At 39.0% G+C, this 20,378-nt stretch overlaps 1 protein-coding gene across 2 annotated transcripts in view; it reads right to left on the bottom strand.

Annotated features, from left to right (window-relative positions):
• Positions 1–20,378, bottom strand: part of nes (lysophosphatidylcholine acyltransferase 3 protein nessy) — a 76,085-nt gene that overhangs the window by 34,212 nt on the left and 21,495 nt on the right. For both annotated transcript variants that reach the window (XM_068367159.1, XM_068367158.1), the window contains exons 5-7: positions 13,209–13,349; positions 8,466–8,606; positions 7,844–7,952 (exon numbers count right to left, since the gene is read on the bottom strand). In XM_068367159.1, coding sequence (XP_068223260.1) covers positions 7,844–7,952; positions 8,466–8,606; positions 13,209–13,349 — 391 coding nt within the window. The remainder of the gene's footprint in view (positions 1–7,843; positions 7,953–8,465; positions 8,607–13,208; positions 13,350–20,378) is intronic.

Raw genomic sequence — 20,378 nt, 5'->3', positions numbered from 1 at the left:
AAGGACGTACCAGTACGTCTATAGGGGTAAAGGGATGAGTTTTGTGAAACGTACCAGTACGTCCTTTGGGGGTAAAAGGGTTAAGCAATAACCATCACTTAACTTTTCAGCAATTTTTTGACATGCAATTAATCTACCCATCAATCAGCATTAAGCACAAGTAAGAACTAATAGTTGTAATTTGAACGGACACAATATTTGCTTCACGTCAACTTGAAATGTTCCATCATGGTTAAAACAAAATCTTTAAAAACACCAAAAATAAGTAATATAATCAGACTGACTTTTAAAATATACTGTAGAGTAAAAATAAACCTAAATGAAACTTCTCTGAAGCTTTGACTAGCCTGCATATGTACAACAGAAGCGATTCAAAACAAGATTATGATTGTCCCAGAACAAACCAAGGTAAAAAAGTGACTTAAAATTTAGTGTACAGTATCTAGTATCTAATTTCTCATTTAAATTTTCCATGTCAATTCAATAAAACAAGCCAATGGTGCTGGAAATCTATTAGTGACAAATGGGAAAAAAGTTCTATAACTATAAAAACAAACAAGCAAAAGTTTTGGTGCAAATTTTCATTACAGAATCTATTATTTAAATACCCACCTAACTTTCATATGCCTATAAGTATGCTTCAAGCATCAGCTTCCAAAAATGAAAAGTGGAAATTAAAGTTTTTATCATATTTCAATACCCTGTCATCAGTTAAATGCTATTCATCACCAGGTTACATCTGAGACAGCGTGTTTACAGTCTTACCTCTCTTTTTGCTTCGAGCCCATTATGAATAAGGGGCAAGTATTGTGTTTATAGAAATAATAAATTTCATAAAAATTTGTAAGATTAAATCGATACTCGTATATAACTAAAAACCCCATAGCTTCAAGTCTGATAAGATACTTAAATAAAAACTGAAGATTATGTGGAGGGTAAATCCCAAGACATGGGTTACCAGGGATATTTTGTGCAGTGAGTAGACCTGCTCTTTTGCCCTTCCTTCAAGAAGTAGTCAGGATAATAACCTACCCGTGCAAGAGCTTCTTGTCCTTGTCAATACACAAGCCCAACCACCAAGCCTTGCAGATGACATTCTTGTGCAATTCAAGTTTACACCATTAAGGTCCTCTACCTTCCACCCCATACTACCCCAAATCGTCGTCGGCGCCCACTCGTGTCTGAGTATTGGGTTCTGTCGTTAGCCATCAGCCTCCTATCAGAAGAAGGGTGGAGGAAACGACAGAATGCCAGTAGCTGGGTATATTGTTTTGGGTGGTCGTGGCTTTGCAACGGCCACGTACACACACTTGGCCCACATCGTTTTCACCGCGGCTCAAGACATATGAGACAGGCGGCTTCTCCGATGTTGGTTGCATCGGGCTGCCGGGTTCTTGTTATGTCAAGGCCCGCCTTGTTGCCTGCCCGATAGGCATTGCCCTCTTCCGCCGGCGCTGGGAAGCTCCGCCGTTGGGGTCTTGTTTGGTTTGGTTTGGTTTGATTTTGGAGTTTTCCTTCTCCTAGCCTTTGCCTATCTGAAGGCCTATAGGGGTCCAGTCTTGGTCTGGTCTCTCAGAACTGGCCTTAGCGGTATGGTTGAGCCTGCCAGGGTGGATAAACTACCCTACCGCCATTGCCCACCCCATCATTGAGACACTCAAGCCCCTCTACTGCAGCAAAGTGCTGGACCATCAGCAGCCAAAAAGCCTGCTAGTCATATCCAATTTGAAAAACACCTTCACCCAGTACCTGTTCTGGCACTGCTTTAAAGTTATGGAGAGCACAAACCTCGCCTTTCAAGAGTTCGGGAAGGATCACTACCATATCGTGACCTGCCACAGTATTATCATGGCCAGGCGGGATGATAAAAGGAGGACCTTAAACAGCGAATAGACGAAGCTATGACCTGAGATTGTATATGAAAGGGACTTCAAAAGATTCGAACCTGAAACGTCAGTGGACGAGGATACTGTGTCCCTCCTAGTCCATGAACCTGGAAGTGATCAAAGATTTCTAAGACTCTTCAATGATGTAATTAATTGAGGGATGTACTATGTAAAGCTTCCTAATTAGGGGAAAATATGGTGTTACCGGTAAACATGACATTCCTTTTATAAATGTAGTCCAAAGGAACAAGACTCATGGCTATATCTGGCGACAGTTTCAATGAAGGATAGGAATCTGAGGTAACAAAAGGCATTAGTCACCCTCATCATCAACGAAGTTGAAAAAGGAGGAAATGAAATATGCAAAAAAGTGTCTGCCGGCTCATATCGGAGGAAACCTGACGACAGTTAAATATGTTCTTTCTTAAATGAAAAGTGTATTGAAAGATCTAATTAACTTATAACAATCCATTGATAAATCAGAATTCTTGTAAGAGATGCTAACATATCTCTTAACCTTACATAAGAAAGGCGACAACGTCAGAATCCCTACTGACGAGTGCAACCGTATCCAAAATTGGCACAGGCGGAGTGACAAGGGAAAAACACCAAGGTGGTCGTAATCCCAAGCTAATTACAGCACTCCCATCCAGGTCTCAGATATGTTAGGTGGAAATGCACCTGTACCTTTGGTAGAAAAAGGAGGCATTAAAACATTCTTACGGAGGGGGAGAATAAAAAGCATCCAGTTTTATCCCTTACTGCTTGATCCAAAAAATCAATGTGTCTTAAGATATAAGCCTGAACTTCAAGGGGAAATATAGAAAGAGAACAGAGAGAGGGGGTAGTGGATATGAAATAGGATTGGGTGATGGCGAGGGAGGGGGTTGAGGAAAAATTACTAAGCTTAACTTGAACTACAGTACAGTACTATGGCCAACAACCCAACTCTTTCCCCAATTTTATGAACATGACATTCTCTTGATGCTCATGAAAAGTTAAAATTTTCTCAGAATAAACATTACATTCCTCACATCTATCATGTAATCCCATAATCTACCAATAAACCAAACACATTTACGAGTAACTGTTGTACTTAAGGCTAAACAGTAGTGTAAATTTATGAAAATTCTATGATGAAAATAGATACAAACAAAAGAACGATATTTACTTCCCGCAAAGCAAAATAATCCTATAAATACCTTCACATTCACAATAATATCCATGAGCTGACTGAATGGTAGTTCACCAGCTTCTAGAAAGAAGCAAACAGAGAGGAGTGTAAACGTGCTCATAATGACACCTGGTGATGAGTTGTTAGCTTATGTGCCGGCAATTTAAATCTGATAAAAACTTGTTTCCAATTTCTTTAATAGTCAGTGCTCGAGTCATACAGACATGAATAGCAGGTAAGATTCATTTAAATAATAGGATTCAAGTAACTTAAAATGTGCTGTGTATGGTGGAACTTTCAAGGGTTCATGACATTTCTATATGCACAAGAGAACTCTGTAAGAGTTCATTCTATGAGAGAGAGAGAGAGAGAGAGAGAGAGAGAGAGAGAGAGAGAGAGAGAGAGAGAGAGAGAGAGAGAGAGAGAGAGAGAGAGAGAGAGAATCCTATACAGTATTATTATTATTATATTATTATTATTGAGAGAGAGAGAATAATATACAGTATTATTATTATTATATTATTATTATTGAGAGAGAGAGAGAGAGAGAGAGAGAGAGAGAGAGAGAGAGAGAGAGAGAGAGAGAGAGAGAGATAATTTTAAGGGAAGCATTGCATTTTTTAATTATAATTCATAGAGCTTTTAGTGGTGCAAAGGCATGTTGATTCAACACTGGAGTATAATTTCAACTCACTAGCAGGTATTGTACAGTATAACTTTTGAGTTATACCACCCAAATATTGGAAAATCTTTTCGAACCCCATCAAAAGCAGTGCAGTTATTTCGTTGATTTTTCTATCTGTACACCATAATTCTGCTAACATCATAACTTTTAGGAAATAAATGTGCATTCTATATGTAATTATACACCCTAGAAATTTTATTCTGAATACTACCTACAACAGGACTATTGTTAATGAGAAAATCTGGTCCAGCATTTACAAACAACAAAAATAGTTCCATTGTGAAAAATTCCCTACGAATTTTGGGCTAAATACCGATGTAACTGATCAAGAACTATATTGTTTTGGGCACAGCTGAACAAAGGACTATAGTCAATTCTTTTTAGTGTGGCAAATTTACACCGACTCGCAGGGGTGCCCTTTTAGCTCTGAAAAGCTTTCTGATCACTGATTGGATGGACAAGATAATTCTAACCCATCAGATAGTAGGAAACTTTTCCGAGCTAAAAGGGCACGCCTGCGAGTCGGTGCAAATGCGTCTCATTAAAAGAAATTTTGTATAGAAGAGGTTATGGAAAAATGGCACTATCACTACCAATAAAACTAACTCCACCACCTCTATCTTCACATTCACTTTCTTCTCCGCCGTTATCCCTAAATTAAGGGGTCGGTTGCCTGATACGCCCTCTCCAATCCCTCCTATCAAAGGAATCCTCTTCCCTCTATATCATCCTTACCTTATCTCATCATCTAATTCCCTGCCATCCTCTCCATCTTCTTCCCCCTAACAGGTCCCTCCCAAGCCATTCTCACTCACTCCTCACCATCCATCCGTAACAAGTGCCAACACCATCCCAGTCGTGACTCTTATCTCAGTAATCTTCACTACACCTGCCATTATTCTTATTTCATAATTTTCTAACCTTCCAAACGATGTCATTCCCATAATACACCTTAGCATTATGGTTAATCTACATCATGAAAAACAGGACACTTGAAAATATGTATAAAGGTATTATATTTGGTAGTTCATACTTGCTATCAGTTATGAAAATACTATGTCAGTTAAAGGCACAATGTAAATATCATGGATTGGTACTTATTTCTGATGCAGTAATTTCCAGTGTTTTTAAGTACAGTATTGCAATGCAATATTGTTTCATTGTATGGTGTGCAACAACCTATACAATCATTGCATCAACAGAAATACATCGTAGGCCAACTAGTGCAACTTTATAGAATGAACAGTACATTTATTTTTTTCCATTCAAGGCTTTCAAAATTGTTTTTCAACATTATCAGTTAAATCTGTAGTATTGTTTTCCAGCATTACAAATAAAATGAGAGAGAGAGAGAGAGAGAGAGAGAGAGAGAGAGAGAGAGAGAGCGTTATATTCGGTATAAGTACTACTGTCTACCCCAATAGCCAAAACAAAGTCCTTGAGAGAGAGAGAGAGAGAGGAGAGAGAGAGAGAGAGAGAGAGAGAGAGAGAGAGAGAGAGAGAGAGAGAGATTAGTTATAATGTCTACATGGCCAAAATAGTGAAAAATTATCCAACGATACCTGAAAGGTTACTAATGCATAATTTTGTTTAATACTATATTTACTACTTCATTTTTTAAAATTCCACCTCCCCCTGGGGTATCACTATATTATAGTACTGTATTTTGGTTATCAAATGTACTACATTCAATTCATGTCGAGAACAATTCAGTTGGATTTTTATTTGCCATTTCTAAATGTTAAACTTTTAAACAGAAAATTATCGGGAATAATAAAGGAATCATCAATGCGAGCATTTCTTATTCTTACAATTAGCTCTAAGATCTATTCCCTTGCGACACTTCTATCCACGTGCGTGTACTAAACAGAGTTTCTTGTTTCTTCATAAACACCTCTTTAGACTCCAAAATACAGTAATCTATTCTACCATACACCAGTAATATTCAAACATATACAGTGAAATTAATAACAGATAATTTATTTTATAAAGATTTTTATCAGTGCATAATAATGCTTGTATCAAATATCAATCTAGCTCCTCTTTTAAAATAAAACTAACAAAACCCTATTCCTCACTATATGCACACAAGTTCAATAACTCGATTCCTTCAAAATCTACCGCTATTAATTATCTAAATTTATCTTTATATCTTGTAATTATGCATAATCAACGATGCAATTAAATAAAATTCAAATCAACCTTTCTACATTAAGTTCATAAATCTTCTCAATAAACTAATGAAACATCACCCATGCTAACAGGCATGCATTCCATTTAGTGTACTTTACCACAGAAGAGCAAATTATTGGTCAATTTTACACGAAGATGGCATGCTCTGCCTTGCTGAACCAAATATCAATGTAAACAAAAAATTATACCTTTCCAAATACGACTATTCGGTGAATGTTGGATTTGAAATGTGCACTCTATTGCCAAAAAAATTCATCAAAAAGGCAATGAGATTAAGAATTCATTGTTGCATTTTTAATAACGTTTCCAATAAATATTATGTAAGGTTGAGACAATTAGTTGGTGGGGAAAAAAAATTGGCTGATAACTATAAAGTGGGGTTTACACGGTCGAACCTGCTTGTCGAACGGTTTGAAGAGGTGGAGTCCGCCACAAATGCATAAGGTTTGTGAACAATGAAGCCCCGCCCACAAAAGTCAGACGAGAACTAACTCCTTTCAAACCGATCGATGAACTTAGACGAGAACTAAATCTTTTCGAACTGATCGATGAACTTAGACGAGAACTAACTCTTTTCGAACTGATCGATGAACTTGTTCGATAACCAAATACCCTGTTCACAAGTTCGAACATCTCTTCAAACACTTGCCTGTCAAACCACGTTCGACTGTGTAAACGCGCCTTAACATGAGGAAATGATACTAATGAGAAATATAGCACTTTTAAAAGCCTGGTTAGTCACACTGCATTCACAAATACGTTAGTTTCGTGTCCCCATCATTGTCGACTGTTAATCAAACCTACTATTCCTTATAAAATTTAAAACTTTCCTATGTCCAATAATGCATTGGAGTACTCATAATAACTATTCCCAAAATGCTACTGCTAATACTCAGACAAATGACGTTGAAGGATGGCACAAAAAATCAACAAAATATTCTACCATGCCATAATGGGGCTGAGTTGGAACATTATTAATTAATTTACTATATTCCCCCTTCCGATTCTATTTAACCTGCAATAAAAAGCACTTAATTCAAACATGCAATGAGAAGCAATTAAGTTTTAAGGTGCCGGAGGTATACTTATCCATGTGTGCCATACTTACAACAAACTTTCTGTTTCTATTATAAAGAGTAACCTTTGACTGAACACAACCATTTTCCTTTCCTTTTATATACTGTGTTGAAGTATAGAAACACGAAACATTTAAAAAACCAATTTGTTTATAATTAATTCCTAATTCCAATGAAAAACTAATAATTATTCTATCCATACACATCAATCATATCTTGCTATGCAAAATCTTAGTCGATTTTCTATAAAACAATAAATGAACAGATTCTATTAACTGTACAATTGGAAGAAGTCCTGGACACCTTTTTCAGTGGTACAAAAGTGTGTAAAATTCCCTTTTAAATCTGGTCTCTGATATTTAAAATATCAGAACAATATAGTATATTCATTTACCAACACAAAAAGTGATTATATAACTAATTAACCTAACCAATTAACCCTTTTACCCCCAGGCTCTTTGGAAATTTCCAACCCTTAACCCCCAGGGGTTATTTTTTCCCCAGCACATTTTGCAGTATATATTTTTTAAATTGCTCTAACAGCCTTAATTTTCATCATAGAGAGGTCAGGTTGGTCTCATTCTCTTGGAAAATGCCCGATTTTTCTCAAAAAAAATATCAAAAATATGAAAAAAAAAAAAATTTTATAGCATTTTTTTGCAAGGACGTACCGGTACGTCCATGGGGGTAAAGGGATGAGTTTTGTGAAACGTACCAGTACGTCCTTTGGGGGTAAAAGGGTTAAAAATTTGCAGTAGCACATAACTTAAATTACTTTCTGTAAAATAGACAATTTATTACTATAAATGAAAAAATACACAAAACTAACCTGACATTATGCAGACTCCTTCAGCAATCAGCCAACAAGATATATATTTGTAAAGAGTTATTTTTGCCCAGACACCCACTACAAGATGTCTCTGCCACAAGGGTAGAGCCTGCAAAAAAGAAAGAAAAATAAGCTTCATTACATTCAAAACCTAAAAACACAAAATATACAGGACAGAGGAAGATGTAGAAGGCTGACTAGAAACAGCGACCCCATGTATTATTATTACTATCCAAGCTACAACCCTAGTTGGAAAACCAAGATGCTATAAGCCCAGGGGCTCCAACAGGGAAAAATAGCCCAGTGAGGAAAGGAAATAAATAAATGAAGAGAACAAATTAACAATAAATCATTCTAAAATAAGTAACAACGTCAAAACAGACATGGAAATGGAAAAAGCTGAATGCGATGATGATTAAATTTAAAATATAATGCTGTTGTTGTTCCAGATGGCAGGCACAGGCTCTTGCACACTTACAGCCCGTAGGCCAAAAATACAACATTGTATAAAATAACACTAGAAAAACTAAAGTTCTATGGTGTACTGATAAAATATCACACGTATATCAAAAAAAGAATATATCAATTCTACTAATCTTAGAAAAAATGCTTTTTTTCGTACATAATATTCCACAGAATTGATGAACTCGTCGGGTACGTAGCCAATGCCCACTTGGTATACAACCAAGTAGAACAGTCCCAATCCGCCTCGTAACATCCCAGGAACCAGACAAGGTGGTAATTCACAACCAACTAGTGATCCCTGCAGCAAAAGAAAGAAAAAGACATTTAATTATATAGTTTAGTAATAACGACATCACACGTTATCAAGATGACAGCAGGCCGAGAGGAAAAATGGAAACAAAGATTTACCAAGCACTTTCATGTTAACATTACACATCCTCAAGGAAAGCGCTTGGTCAATTCTTCGCTTCCTTTTTCCTCCTAGCCTGGTGTCATCATAGTATAGTATAGTATAGTACTTAGGTTTTCATAAAAAAAAATTGAGAGCAAATAGTAATTTCTCACTTCATATGTTTACTATGGGTTAATAAAAGTTACTGCAGAACAGTAATATGTACATGCAAAATAACAATGGACCTTTTGTTAGAAATTTATATATACATTGTACCCAGCAACAAATTTTAGGTATTTCTTTCTACTAATGTTGTGTTGTATTCATCTAAGAGTAAATTTTACAAGCATCAGTAAACAGTGTTATCTATGATGTGTAGTCTGAGCATCACATAAATTGAAGTAAAATACTCTGGCTTCACAACAAATTCATTACTTATACTGCTCATGTCCTTTATTATAAAAAAATTCCCCTACAAAACCTCTCCATATGGTGTAACCTTGAGATATGAGCCATGGTTGTTGGACTTCGGGGAATTATCCTAGAGTTGCAGATCTATAAGTTAGTAAATAAGAATAAATCAGAACTAATCAGAGGATGCAACAAAGTCCCTTCCTAACATTTCAACCAGGAAACATCTATTTAATACTAATTACCATGGCAGAGGATACCTGATATACCCTAATCAATTACCAAACAAGAGAAACATAGAACTCTAGTTAGACAACCCAAAAGAAGTGCTATGATACTAAGAATGCCTCACAAGAGGAAGGCAGTATCCATTTATAGTCAGGAAGACTATTAAAACACAGTAAATCCTATTCTAGTTAATTTTTCTCCTTACATTCTCCCATAGAAGTTCATCATGAGACATTCTGTAAGCCAGATTCAAGAGTAGCACACTAGATAGTCCAATTTATTAAGGGAAGATATAAACTTACTTTTTTAAACAAGTTCACCTTTTATAGACAAGTTCACCATTAACTTTCCAACCAGTTGTCTCTCATATTTACAGGATGAACAGAGTGAAATATAAGTGAGAAAAAGATGCAAAGCATGTTAAAAAGAAACTAATAGACTTAGCCCATAAAATTTCTGGGCTTGAAATTCAGTGTCCATGAGTTGATGAGAAAATAACCCATCATTTACTGCAGCTTGGGAAACTAATATCTTAAACTGGCCATCTTCAGAATAGAAAATGTACCCTTGGTTATCAGTCCACCAGGAATGAGATTTAAGCATCCGTGAACCTTAAGGATATGTAATTCCATGTTCCTGTTTCTAACTTTGACTGGTCACTTCAAGATGAAAGGCCTTAGATGAATGGAAACGTTCCTTCCTGTGTAAGTTTTCAAGTACAATATAAACTGTACAACTGGTGATAAAAATTCAATTTTTCTTGTTCTCATCACCCTGCTCTTTTTAGACAGATACTATCCCTAACGTTCGTAAGAAGCCGAATAACCTCACAGAAAAGCAGAATGTTACCTTCCTTCCAGCCATAGCAAGACTGTCATAGGACACAAATTACATCTAACAACAATAGGTTAACACTAGTTAATACCCACACTAACCCATTAAGGTACAGTCCTGAATCCTATAAACCCTACTGAGTTTTGGGACAATCATACTCCCAGCTAGTACCTGTCTTTCATGCAAAGCTTCTTGTCCTTCAGGATAGATAAATTAAGATTTTGCCATCGCCATGGGCAGGTCACAGTCTCAGCTAAAGAGGTCATGTCAAGTTCTAGAATTTCCTTTCATTGAACAACATATGTCTAAAGGTGAATGCACTTGAATGCAAGCATTAGAGCACACTTGTACAAGAAACTTTCCCCATTGGGGAGTGTGTGCAAAGATTAGAGCATGCATGAATAAGAAGTGCGTGCCTGCCCGCAACCATTCGAATGCTTTCAAGCACTAATGTCTTCTGGGAGTGAAGGGAGCATGCAATGATTAAGAAGCACCAATGAGCACGATCATATGAAGGCCCAGTGACTGGTGAATACTCCTAAATTGGCGAGAGTGTAATGTGTGTGAGCACTAATAGATAAACATGCTCCAAGAGGAAAAAGAAACGAGCAAGCTTTAAACCCACCTAGGACCACCATGCGAAGAATGTCAAATACTTCAACTGGTTAAGTACTCCACAAACATCATTAAACACACGACACTGATCTCAAGCAAGCATTGGATCATAATATAAGTTTCCAAAAGTAAGATCTGCAGTTCCATGGACAAAGGCTAGCAAATGAAAGGAGGATTAGATTAAAAAGAAAATTATTAACAGCTCAACAACACCTCTATAGTTGGAATCTAAAAATGAGAAATTAAACCAATCATAGTAAACAGAAAAGGAAGGTTTAAACTACACTAGAGATGATTCAAATCAAGTTAACCAAAAAAGAATTGCTGTGACAAAGAAGTTCTGTGGTAAACAGTGCTATCCTGGGAATTTAGATGACTAAGCTCCACAGAAAGGTGAAGACAAAAAGGAGACACCAACAATAAGTGGGATAAAGTATGCAGCGTGGGAACCTTCAGAGTTTTAACTGATAGTCCATTGAGAATGAATTTCATCAACCGTGGATATAGTACAATATGTGATACATACATACATATACCAAGGCACTTCCCCCAATTTTGGGGGGTAGCTGACATCAAAGAAATGAAACAAAAAAGGGGACCTCTCCTCTCTACGTTCCTCCCAGCCTGACAAGGGACCCAACCGAGTTCGGCCGGCACTGCTAGGGTGACACAGCCCACCCTCCCCCGCCATTCACCACAGATGAAGCTTCATAACGCTGAATCCCCTACTGCTGCTCCCTCCGAGGTCATCCAAGGCACCGGAAGAAGCAGCAGGGCCTACCGGAACTGCGTCACAATCGCTCGCCATTCATTCCTATTTCTAGCACGCTCTCTTGCCTCTCTCACATCTATCCTCCTATCACCCAGAGCTTTCTTCACTCCATCCATCCACCCAAACCTTGGCCTTCCTCTTGTACTTCTCCCATCAACTCTTGCATTCATCACCTTCTTTAGCAGACAGCCATTTTCCATTCTCTCAACATGGCCAAACCATCTCAACACATTCATATCCACTCTAGCTGCTAACTCATTTCTTACACCCGTTTTCACCCTTACTACTTCGTTCCTAACACTATCTACTCAAGATACACCAGCCATACTCCTTCGAAACTTCATCTCTAACACATTCAATTTCTGTCTCTCCATCACTTTCATTCCCCACAACTCCGATCCATACATCACAGTTGGTACAATCACTTTCTCATACAGAACTCTTTTTATATTCATGCCCAACCCTCTATTTTTTACTACTCCCTTAACTGCCCCCAACACTTTGCATACTTCATTCACTCTCTGATGTACATCTGCTTCCACTCCACCATTTGCTGCAACAACAGACCCAAAATACTTAAACTGATCCACCTCCTCAAGCAACTCCATTCAACATGACATTCAACCTCACACAACCTTCCCTTACCGAACATCACATAACCTTACTCTTACCCACGTTAACTCTCAACTTCCTTCTCTCACACACCCTTCCAAATTCTGTCACTAATCGTCCAAGCTTCTCTTCCTCGTCTGCAACCAGTACAGTATCCTATGCAAACAACAACTGATTTACCTCCCATTCATGGTCATTCTCGTCTACCAGTTTCAATCCTCATCCAAGCACTCGAGCATTCACCTCTCTCACCACTCCATCAACATACAAGTTAAACAACCATGGTGACATCACACATACCTGTCTGATATTTCTATAAATAGGATTTCATCATATTAGGAGACAATAAGTAAATTAATTTTAGTCCTTTAATGGATAAACTTACAAATATGGAATCCACTTTGATTTTGGAAATCATCAATCATACATCCAAAGAGTGAAGTATTTGGGGGTAAACTCTACTAACTGAAATTTTCTTACTGTTAAAATCCTTTTAGCCTCTAATTAACCCTTTTACCCCCAGGCTATTTGGAACTTTCCAACCCTTAACCCCCAGGGGTTATTTTCTTTCAAGCACATTTTGCAGTATATTTTCTTAAATTGCTCTAACAGCCTTAATTTTCATCATAGAGAGGTCATGTTGGTCTCAATCTCTTGGAAAATGCCTGAAGTTTCTCAACAAATTATCAAAAATATGCAAAAAAAAAAAAAATGTGAATAGCAGTTTTTTTGCAAGGACATACCGGTATGTCCATGGGGGTAAAATGATGAGTTTTGTGTAACGTACCAGTACGTCCTTTGGGGGGTAAAAGGGTTAATACAATAAGTAACCGATACTAAAGTGCCATTATGAAATACATTCAAAAACTTTAAAATACTGTAAAGAATATCTGGTCCAAAAAGAAAAGAACAAATACAGTAATGGCAAAATACCATCCACCAAAGGCTACCAATCACACATATACATAGCTGGAAAAATAAACAAACAAGCAAATATTAAAATAATCAAGACATTATACCTGACATTCTGTTCTTACCTTAACAAAATCCAAATAACGTCTCATCGAAAACTGTGGCCCCACCATAAAGGACGCAGGAAAATATGTGTGGGCAGCTATTTCGACCAATGTTGGTGTGAAAGACAAGGCAGTTTTCTGCTGGTCTCCTGACAATTTTTCCTTAAAAAGGGAAGCAGAAATCACACCATAACTCTATGCACTAATGTTCATGAAGCCGCAACAACTAATCGTGATTTATTTACAAGAGAAGCCAGACCAGTATAAGTAGGTCAGGTTATTCTATCTAACAATTGTATTTACAATAGAATCATACTTGAACCTGAAAATATTCATTTGCTGTGGCATATAACAGATTGAAACTAAGGAAAAAATTGCAAAAGATAAAAGAAATTTTCCTAATAAAATCTGTTATTTCTATACTCATTTGATGTTCATACTGTTTTTCTCTCGAAGCTTGTTTATATTGATGTTTACCATAAAAAATCCTGTTTTCTTTCTTTTCATTAAGCTCAGTCCCCTAGTATAGTATATAGACAATCTATAGTCAATTTCTTTTAGCGAGGCATATTTGCACCAACTCGCAGCAGTGCCCTCTTAGCTCGGAAAAGTTTCCTGATCGCTGATTGGTTGGACAAGATAATTCTAACCAATAAGCAATCAGGAAACTTTTCCGAGCTAAAAGGGCACCGTTGCGTGTCGATGCAAATCTGCCTCGCTAAAAGAAATGGACTATAGTGATTAACGGTAAATATTATGGTGTGGGTAAACCGTACAATCCTTTGTCTTTCAGTGTCAAAGTCAAAATTAATCACTATCCTCTATCCATTACTAATCAGTTAGGAAAAGTGTGGACATACATATAATCAGGTGGGGAAAAAAAAAATTGAAATTACATTCATTTCTATGAATGACCCCCCGATGTTCATATTGCTGATACCACAATTTGATATTGGTTAGTCAATGAAGGAAGAGACAGGACATTTACAGACCTAAAATAAACTTATTCTATACCTAGATAACAAATAACCTCAAACTAGCTTGTAGCACTTTACTGATAATTAATTCTAGAAGTTTGTAATCACCTTGTTGATTATTCATTCATATCTGAACTACAGTCAAGGTAAAGGTGTCTGGTTTCAGTTCCATTTTCATCAGAATAAATGCTCACCAGAACATCAGCTGGGCAAGCCCAACCAACAGCCCTTGTGGTGCCCAACCACAATAGTGACCTCCCAGTAAACAGCTTAAACCCACGGTCCCTAGCGGGGATCAATCTCCTGCCATGCAAATGCTAGGCATACATGTTACCACTGTACTAACCAGAAGGCTAGTTAAGCAATCTCCCCCCCCCCCACACACAATCAAGATTATTAGGACCTGTAAACTCCTCTCCTGTATGTATCACTACAAAGGAGAGAAATTCAAGAAAATTCCATGTTCTGAAAAATAAAGGGATTTTGACGAAGGAAAAATCTATTTCTGGGCGAGAGACATGTGCCGCCCAGTGAAATGCTCCTTAAGCATCATTTCTAAGGTATATAACTGCTATATATTACCAGAGAAAATTTGCATAGGAATGCCAGGTTAAACCCAGCTCGCTCACCTATATAAGGTGTCGGTATATTACTGGGGCGAGATAAATCATAACCAGAGGCCTCGCACCAATTAGAGATTTCCTCTTCAAAATCCCTGAAACAGCGAGGTGCCGTTCAACATCTATGCTGCGTAAGCTACTACTACCAACCCAACCCACGCTAGTGAACGCACTCCTATTATAGCACCCGTACTTTATGAAGGAAACAACCAGCTTTCCCTTTTCTTTACCCTAAAGGGAACCTCTACACTTGCACAAAACAAGAGATGTGTTTCGTCAGTAGAGGTACTAGCACCCACTTTATCGCCAGTAAGGAAAACTCAAGATGTGCTACTGTCCGAGCAACATAAGACAGGCTCACTGTCCTTTGTAAAATAATTCAGCTATTCTTCTGAAGCTTTAAAATTTATTTCAAATTATCAACAGGAATAAAATGATGTTTCACTTCAATAATAGCCAGAAAAAGTGGTTGATCACAATAGCCTATTTTAGAGTTTAGTAAGATATAAGTATCCATATGCCAGTATACCAACCTGATAGTTACTAAAAAGTGTACTGACTAACTGCCATTTGAAACTTGATTCAAAGGTACATCTCTTTGAAGCTCTAAAAGAAGTATTTTAAAGTTTTTTCCTGTACTAAAAAAATTATAAAATAATTTGTAAATATTAAAACTATTATGAGCTTGGTCATAATCGCCTACTTCAGAGAATGAAGGGATATAACAATTACTGTACTATAGAAAGTTATAGTCATCCAAAACAGTGTAACTGTTCAAGTATTTGTGCTCCATGGGAATCATACAATAGGCTATGCCATTCCTCTATGAAATAAGTGTATCCTTATGAGCACTTATTTCAGAGAAGGGAGAGAAACCATGATCCAGGCTAACAGTTTGGTTTTCTGCCTTAAGATTTAGTGGTCTAATGAAGCAAGGGTTTTGTGGCAGAAGGATCTGAAGTAAATACAGTATTGCATTAGAGGGTCTAAGTGAGGATCTTGACTATTATGTGGTGTGCACCATCAAAACCCTTACTGAGTGGAGCACCAGAATCCCAAGGCAACACTTGGAGTTGAGGAATTGAGACAAAGGTTTAAAACTTTGCAAGTTAAGCTATGCTTTCTACCTTTGCCAGAAGATTCACAGGCCTTCTGAGATTACATATACAAAACCAGCTTAAGATGACAAGAGCTTTTAAAGCTGTAATCAACTAGCTTTGTCTTATCAGGATTTCCCCCTGAAATGATATTTTCAAAATAAAATAAAGTTTCGAACATACTTACCCGGTAGTTATATATATATATATAGCTTTAGTCCCTGACGTCACGGCAGAATTTCAAAACTCGCGGCAATCGCCGATTGGGTAGCCAGGTGTACCACCGGTGCGCCCTCTACCCAGGTACCTGGAACCATTCCAACTATTCCTCAGATCTTCCATGCCCTTAGTCCCTAGAGGGGAGTAGGGTGGGAATTAAATTATATATAACTACCAGGGAAGTATGTTCAAAAATTTATTTTATTATGAAAATATTTTTAAACATCTGACTTACCTGGTAGTTATATATATAGCCGATTGACATCTTTGGTTGAGGGTCAGAGACAGCCAACATCGTTGGAATTTACCTAAGAGTTAATAAACAAACTTAAGGGTTCGTACCTGTTAAGGAAGCTGACTTCAATGATTTCCTGCCTCATTATGTTCGCTTTCCTAAGAGATCCAGCGATCCACCCAGGGGGCTGAAGACCTCTAGGAGCTGTCAAACCGGTGTATAATCTCCTCTATGTGACGGCCCCCTCCAATACCCTTGTTCCGGGTGCTCTCAAGGAACAAACTGACCACCTGACTGCAAATCAATGATTGTGGAAGACTGCGTCCAGTCTCCAAGCAACCATAAAAAATTAACAGTTCCAAGAGAAGAAAAAGGGTATTAGGTTATGGGATTGTAGTGGTAGATCCTTCTCCCACTACTGCACTCGCTGCTACGAATGGTCCCAGAGTGTAGCAGTCCTCGTAAAGAGTCTGTACTTGCTTCAAATAGTGTGAGGCAAACACTGATTTGCTCCTCCAGAATGTCGTGTCCATGATACTCTGCAAGGACCTATTTTGTTTGAAGGCTACAGAGGTTGTTACTGCTTCAACTTAATGTGCTTTGACCTTCAGAAGCTTGAGATCCACCTCACTACAAAGTAAATGAGCTTCCCTTATTAAGTGTCTGATGAAGAAGGATAACGCCTTCTTTGACATTAGTAGAGAAGGCTTTTTGACTGAGCACCAAAGTGCTTCTGAATTACCACGTAAATCCTTAGTTCTCTCCAGGTAAAACTTCAGGGCTCTTACCGGACACAGGAACTTCTCTAATTCCTCTCCAACCAAATCCGAAAGGTTCGGAATCTCAAAAGCCTTGGGCCAAGGTTGTGAAGGGTGTTCGTTCTTTGCTAGAAACCCCAGCTGTAGGGAGCAGAAAGCCTTGTTATGTCTAAAGCTTACAGCTTTGCTGAAGGCATGAATTTCACTGACCCTTTTCGCTGTTGCCAAACTGACTAAAAAAAGAATCTTCATGGTGAGGTCCTTCAACGAAGCTCTGTACAAAGGTTTGAACCTACTACGCGCTAAGAACTTCAGGACTACATCTAGATTCCAAGCCGGTGGGTCCTGATGTCCTTCCTTAGTGGTATTGAAGGATCTGAGAAGGTCCTGGAGATCTTTATTATCAGGTGTCCAAATTTCTATGTCTGAAGACAGCTGCTAACATACTTCTGTATCCCTAAATGGTTGAGGTCGAAAACTTACGCCTCCTTTTAAGGTACAAAAGGAAGTCAGCTATCCGAGTCACAGAGGTACTGGAAGAGGAAAAAGAGTTGTCTCTGCAACATTCTCTAAAAACCTCCCACTTGGATTGGTAAACCTTGATGGTGAAAAAATCTCCTTGCTCTCGCAATCACACTAGCTGCTTCCTTCGAAAAACCTCTGGCTCTCGTGAGTTTTTCGATAGTCTGAAGACAGTTAGATGTAGAGCTTGGAGGTTTAGGCGATACCTTTCCAAGTGGGGATGTTTGAGTAGATCTACTCTCATAGGGAGACTTCTCGGTGTGTCCACCATCCATTCCAGTACCTCTGTGAACCACTCTCTTGTCGGCCAAAAGGGGACCACTAGCATCATTCTGGTGCCCTCGTGCAACACGAATTTCTGAATCACCTTGTGTACTATTTTGAATAGCAGAAAAGCGTACACATCTAGGTGAAACCAGTTCATGAGGAATGCGTCTATGTGAATTGATTCGGGATCTGGCACTGGAGAACAGTAAGTCTCCAGCCTCTTCGTTTTCGCTGTGGCAAACAGGTCTAAGCAAGGACGACCCCACGTCTGCCGCAGGCTCTTGCAGACCTCCTGATGAAGCGTCCATTCTCTTCCCAAGACTTGACCCTTTCTGCTCAGACTGTCTGCCATCACAATTCTTTCCCCTTGAATGAATCCTGTGACTAGACTCACGTTCATTTCCATTGTCCAGCAAAGGAGCTCTCTCAACATCTCGTAAAGAGACCTCGAGTGGGTTCCGCCTTGCTTGCCTATGTAGGCCAACGCCGTAGAGTTGTCCGAGTTGACTTTCACCACCCTGTTCAGAACTGAATTTTTGAACCCTTTGAGAGCTAAAAAGACTCCCAACAGCTCCTTCTGATTTATATGGAAGGTCTCCTGTTCTTTTGTCCAGGAACCCGAGATTTGCAACTTTCCCAGTGTTGCTCCCTACCCCGAGTCCGAGGCGTCGGAACACAACACTAGGTCTGGGTTCCTCTATTCTAAAGAAACACCCTCTTGAAGCTTGACGGGGTCGTTCCACCACAGAAGACATTGCTTCATGGGCTCTGAAATGGGAATACAGTAGGTCCTCGGGTTACGACGGTCCCGACTTACGCGGTTTCGCCGTTACGAACGCGCCCCATAAAAATATAAAAATAATATTAAGCGTCGTTCCGTCTTACACCGTTAGCGTCGTAAGCGACGTAAACAATTGCGAACTAGTTTCTAGCGCGCGGTGGATGAATACGCTTTGCGGTGGTTGTGGGCGAGGAAGACGGCGTCGCTCAGTTCCACTCATACGCCATTTTTGGTTGTGATTGCCTGTTCTTTCTCTCACGTGTTTGATCGTTTTTTTGAACTTTTTGCCCTTCATTATGGCTCCAAAGCGCAAGGCAGATTCTTCTGATGGTAGTGCATCGAAGAAAAGGAAGGCCATCACCATGGAAGTGAAATTAGACATTATTAAGCGGTCTAAAAACGGTGAAACGCCAACGAACATTGGCCGATCGCTTGGCCTTAGCCGTTCGACCGTGGCTACTATCCTTAAAGATAAGGAGCGCATTGTTGAACACGTAAAAGGATCTGCTCCAATGAAAGCAACAGTGATAACGAAACAGCGTAGTGGTTTAATTATCGAAATGGAAAGGTTATTAGTGCTTTGGTTGGAAGATCAAAATCAACGGTGTACTCCAGTGAGCTTAATGGTTATTCAAGAGAAGGCTAAAAGGTTGTTTGAAGCGTTGAAAAAAGAAAGGGGGGGAGAAAGTGAAAGTGAAGAGTTTTCGGCTAGTAGGGGTTGGTTTATGCGATTTAAGGCTCGGGCCAATTACCATAATCTTAAAGTGCAAGGTGAAGCTGCTAGTGGGGATGAGAAAGCAGCAAGTGAATTTCCTAAAGCGTTGGCTGAGATAATTAGGGAGGGGGGTTATTCTGCTTATCAGGTGTTCAATGCGGATGAGACAGGTTTATTCTGGAAGCGCATGCCTAACCGCACGTACATAGCAAAGGAGGAGAAGTCAGCACCCGGTCATAAAGCAGGCAAGGGAGTGATTGCTTCATTCAAGGCCTACTACCTCCGAAGAACAATTGCTATGGCATTACAGGCAACTGAAACGAAGAAGGACTTGACTCTGAAGGACTTTTGGAAGTCCTACAACATCCTTGATGCTATTAAGAACATTGCTGATTCCTGGGAGGAGGTGAAGGTTACAAACATGAATGGTGTTTGGAGGAAGCTATGTCCTCAATTTGTTAATGATTTTCATGGGTTTGAGGACACAGTTGACCATGTTATCAAGAACATTGTTGCCCTGAGTAAGGAAACCGATTTGGAGATGGAGGTTGATGATGTTACGGAGCTGCTAGAATCTCATGGAGAGGAGTTATCTGCTGGGGACTTGATACAACTGGAGATGCAGATCATAGAGGAAGAGGAAGAAGCCCCCACCCCAGACCCTAAGGCTTTCACAAGGCAGGGCTTGTCAAAAGGTTTTGCCGAGATACAACAAGCATTGGCAACTTTCGAGGCTCAAGATCCCAACATGGACAGGTTCACCAGGGTTTCCAGAGGTGTCATGGACTTACTGCAGTGTTATAAGGAGATTTTGGATGAGAAGAGGATCCTCTCTGTCCAGTCTAACCTGGAGCGGTATTTTAAGAAAGTAGAGAGAACTGCACCCTCTACATCAGCTGCCTCTACTACTCCAGATTTGCCTGCAACAGAGCCTCTACCATCAACCTCAGCTGCCTCTATTGCTACAGAGCCTCTGCCATCAACCTCAGCTGCCTCTGCT

The sequence above is a fragment of the Palaemon carinicauda genome, chromosome 45 (genome assembly GCF_036898095.1).
Source record: "Palaemon carinicauda isolate YSFRI2023 chromosome 45, ASM3689809v2, whole genome shotgun sequence".
NCBI classification, from domain to species: Eukaryota; Metazoa; Arthropoda; class Malacostraca; order Decapoda; family Palaemonidae; genus Palaemon; species Palaemon carinicauda.
Note: the sequence above shows the minus strand (reverse complement) of the source record. Positions and strands in the feature narration are given on the sequence as shown.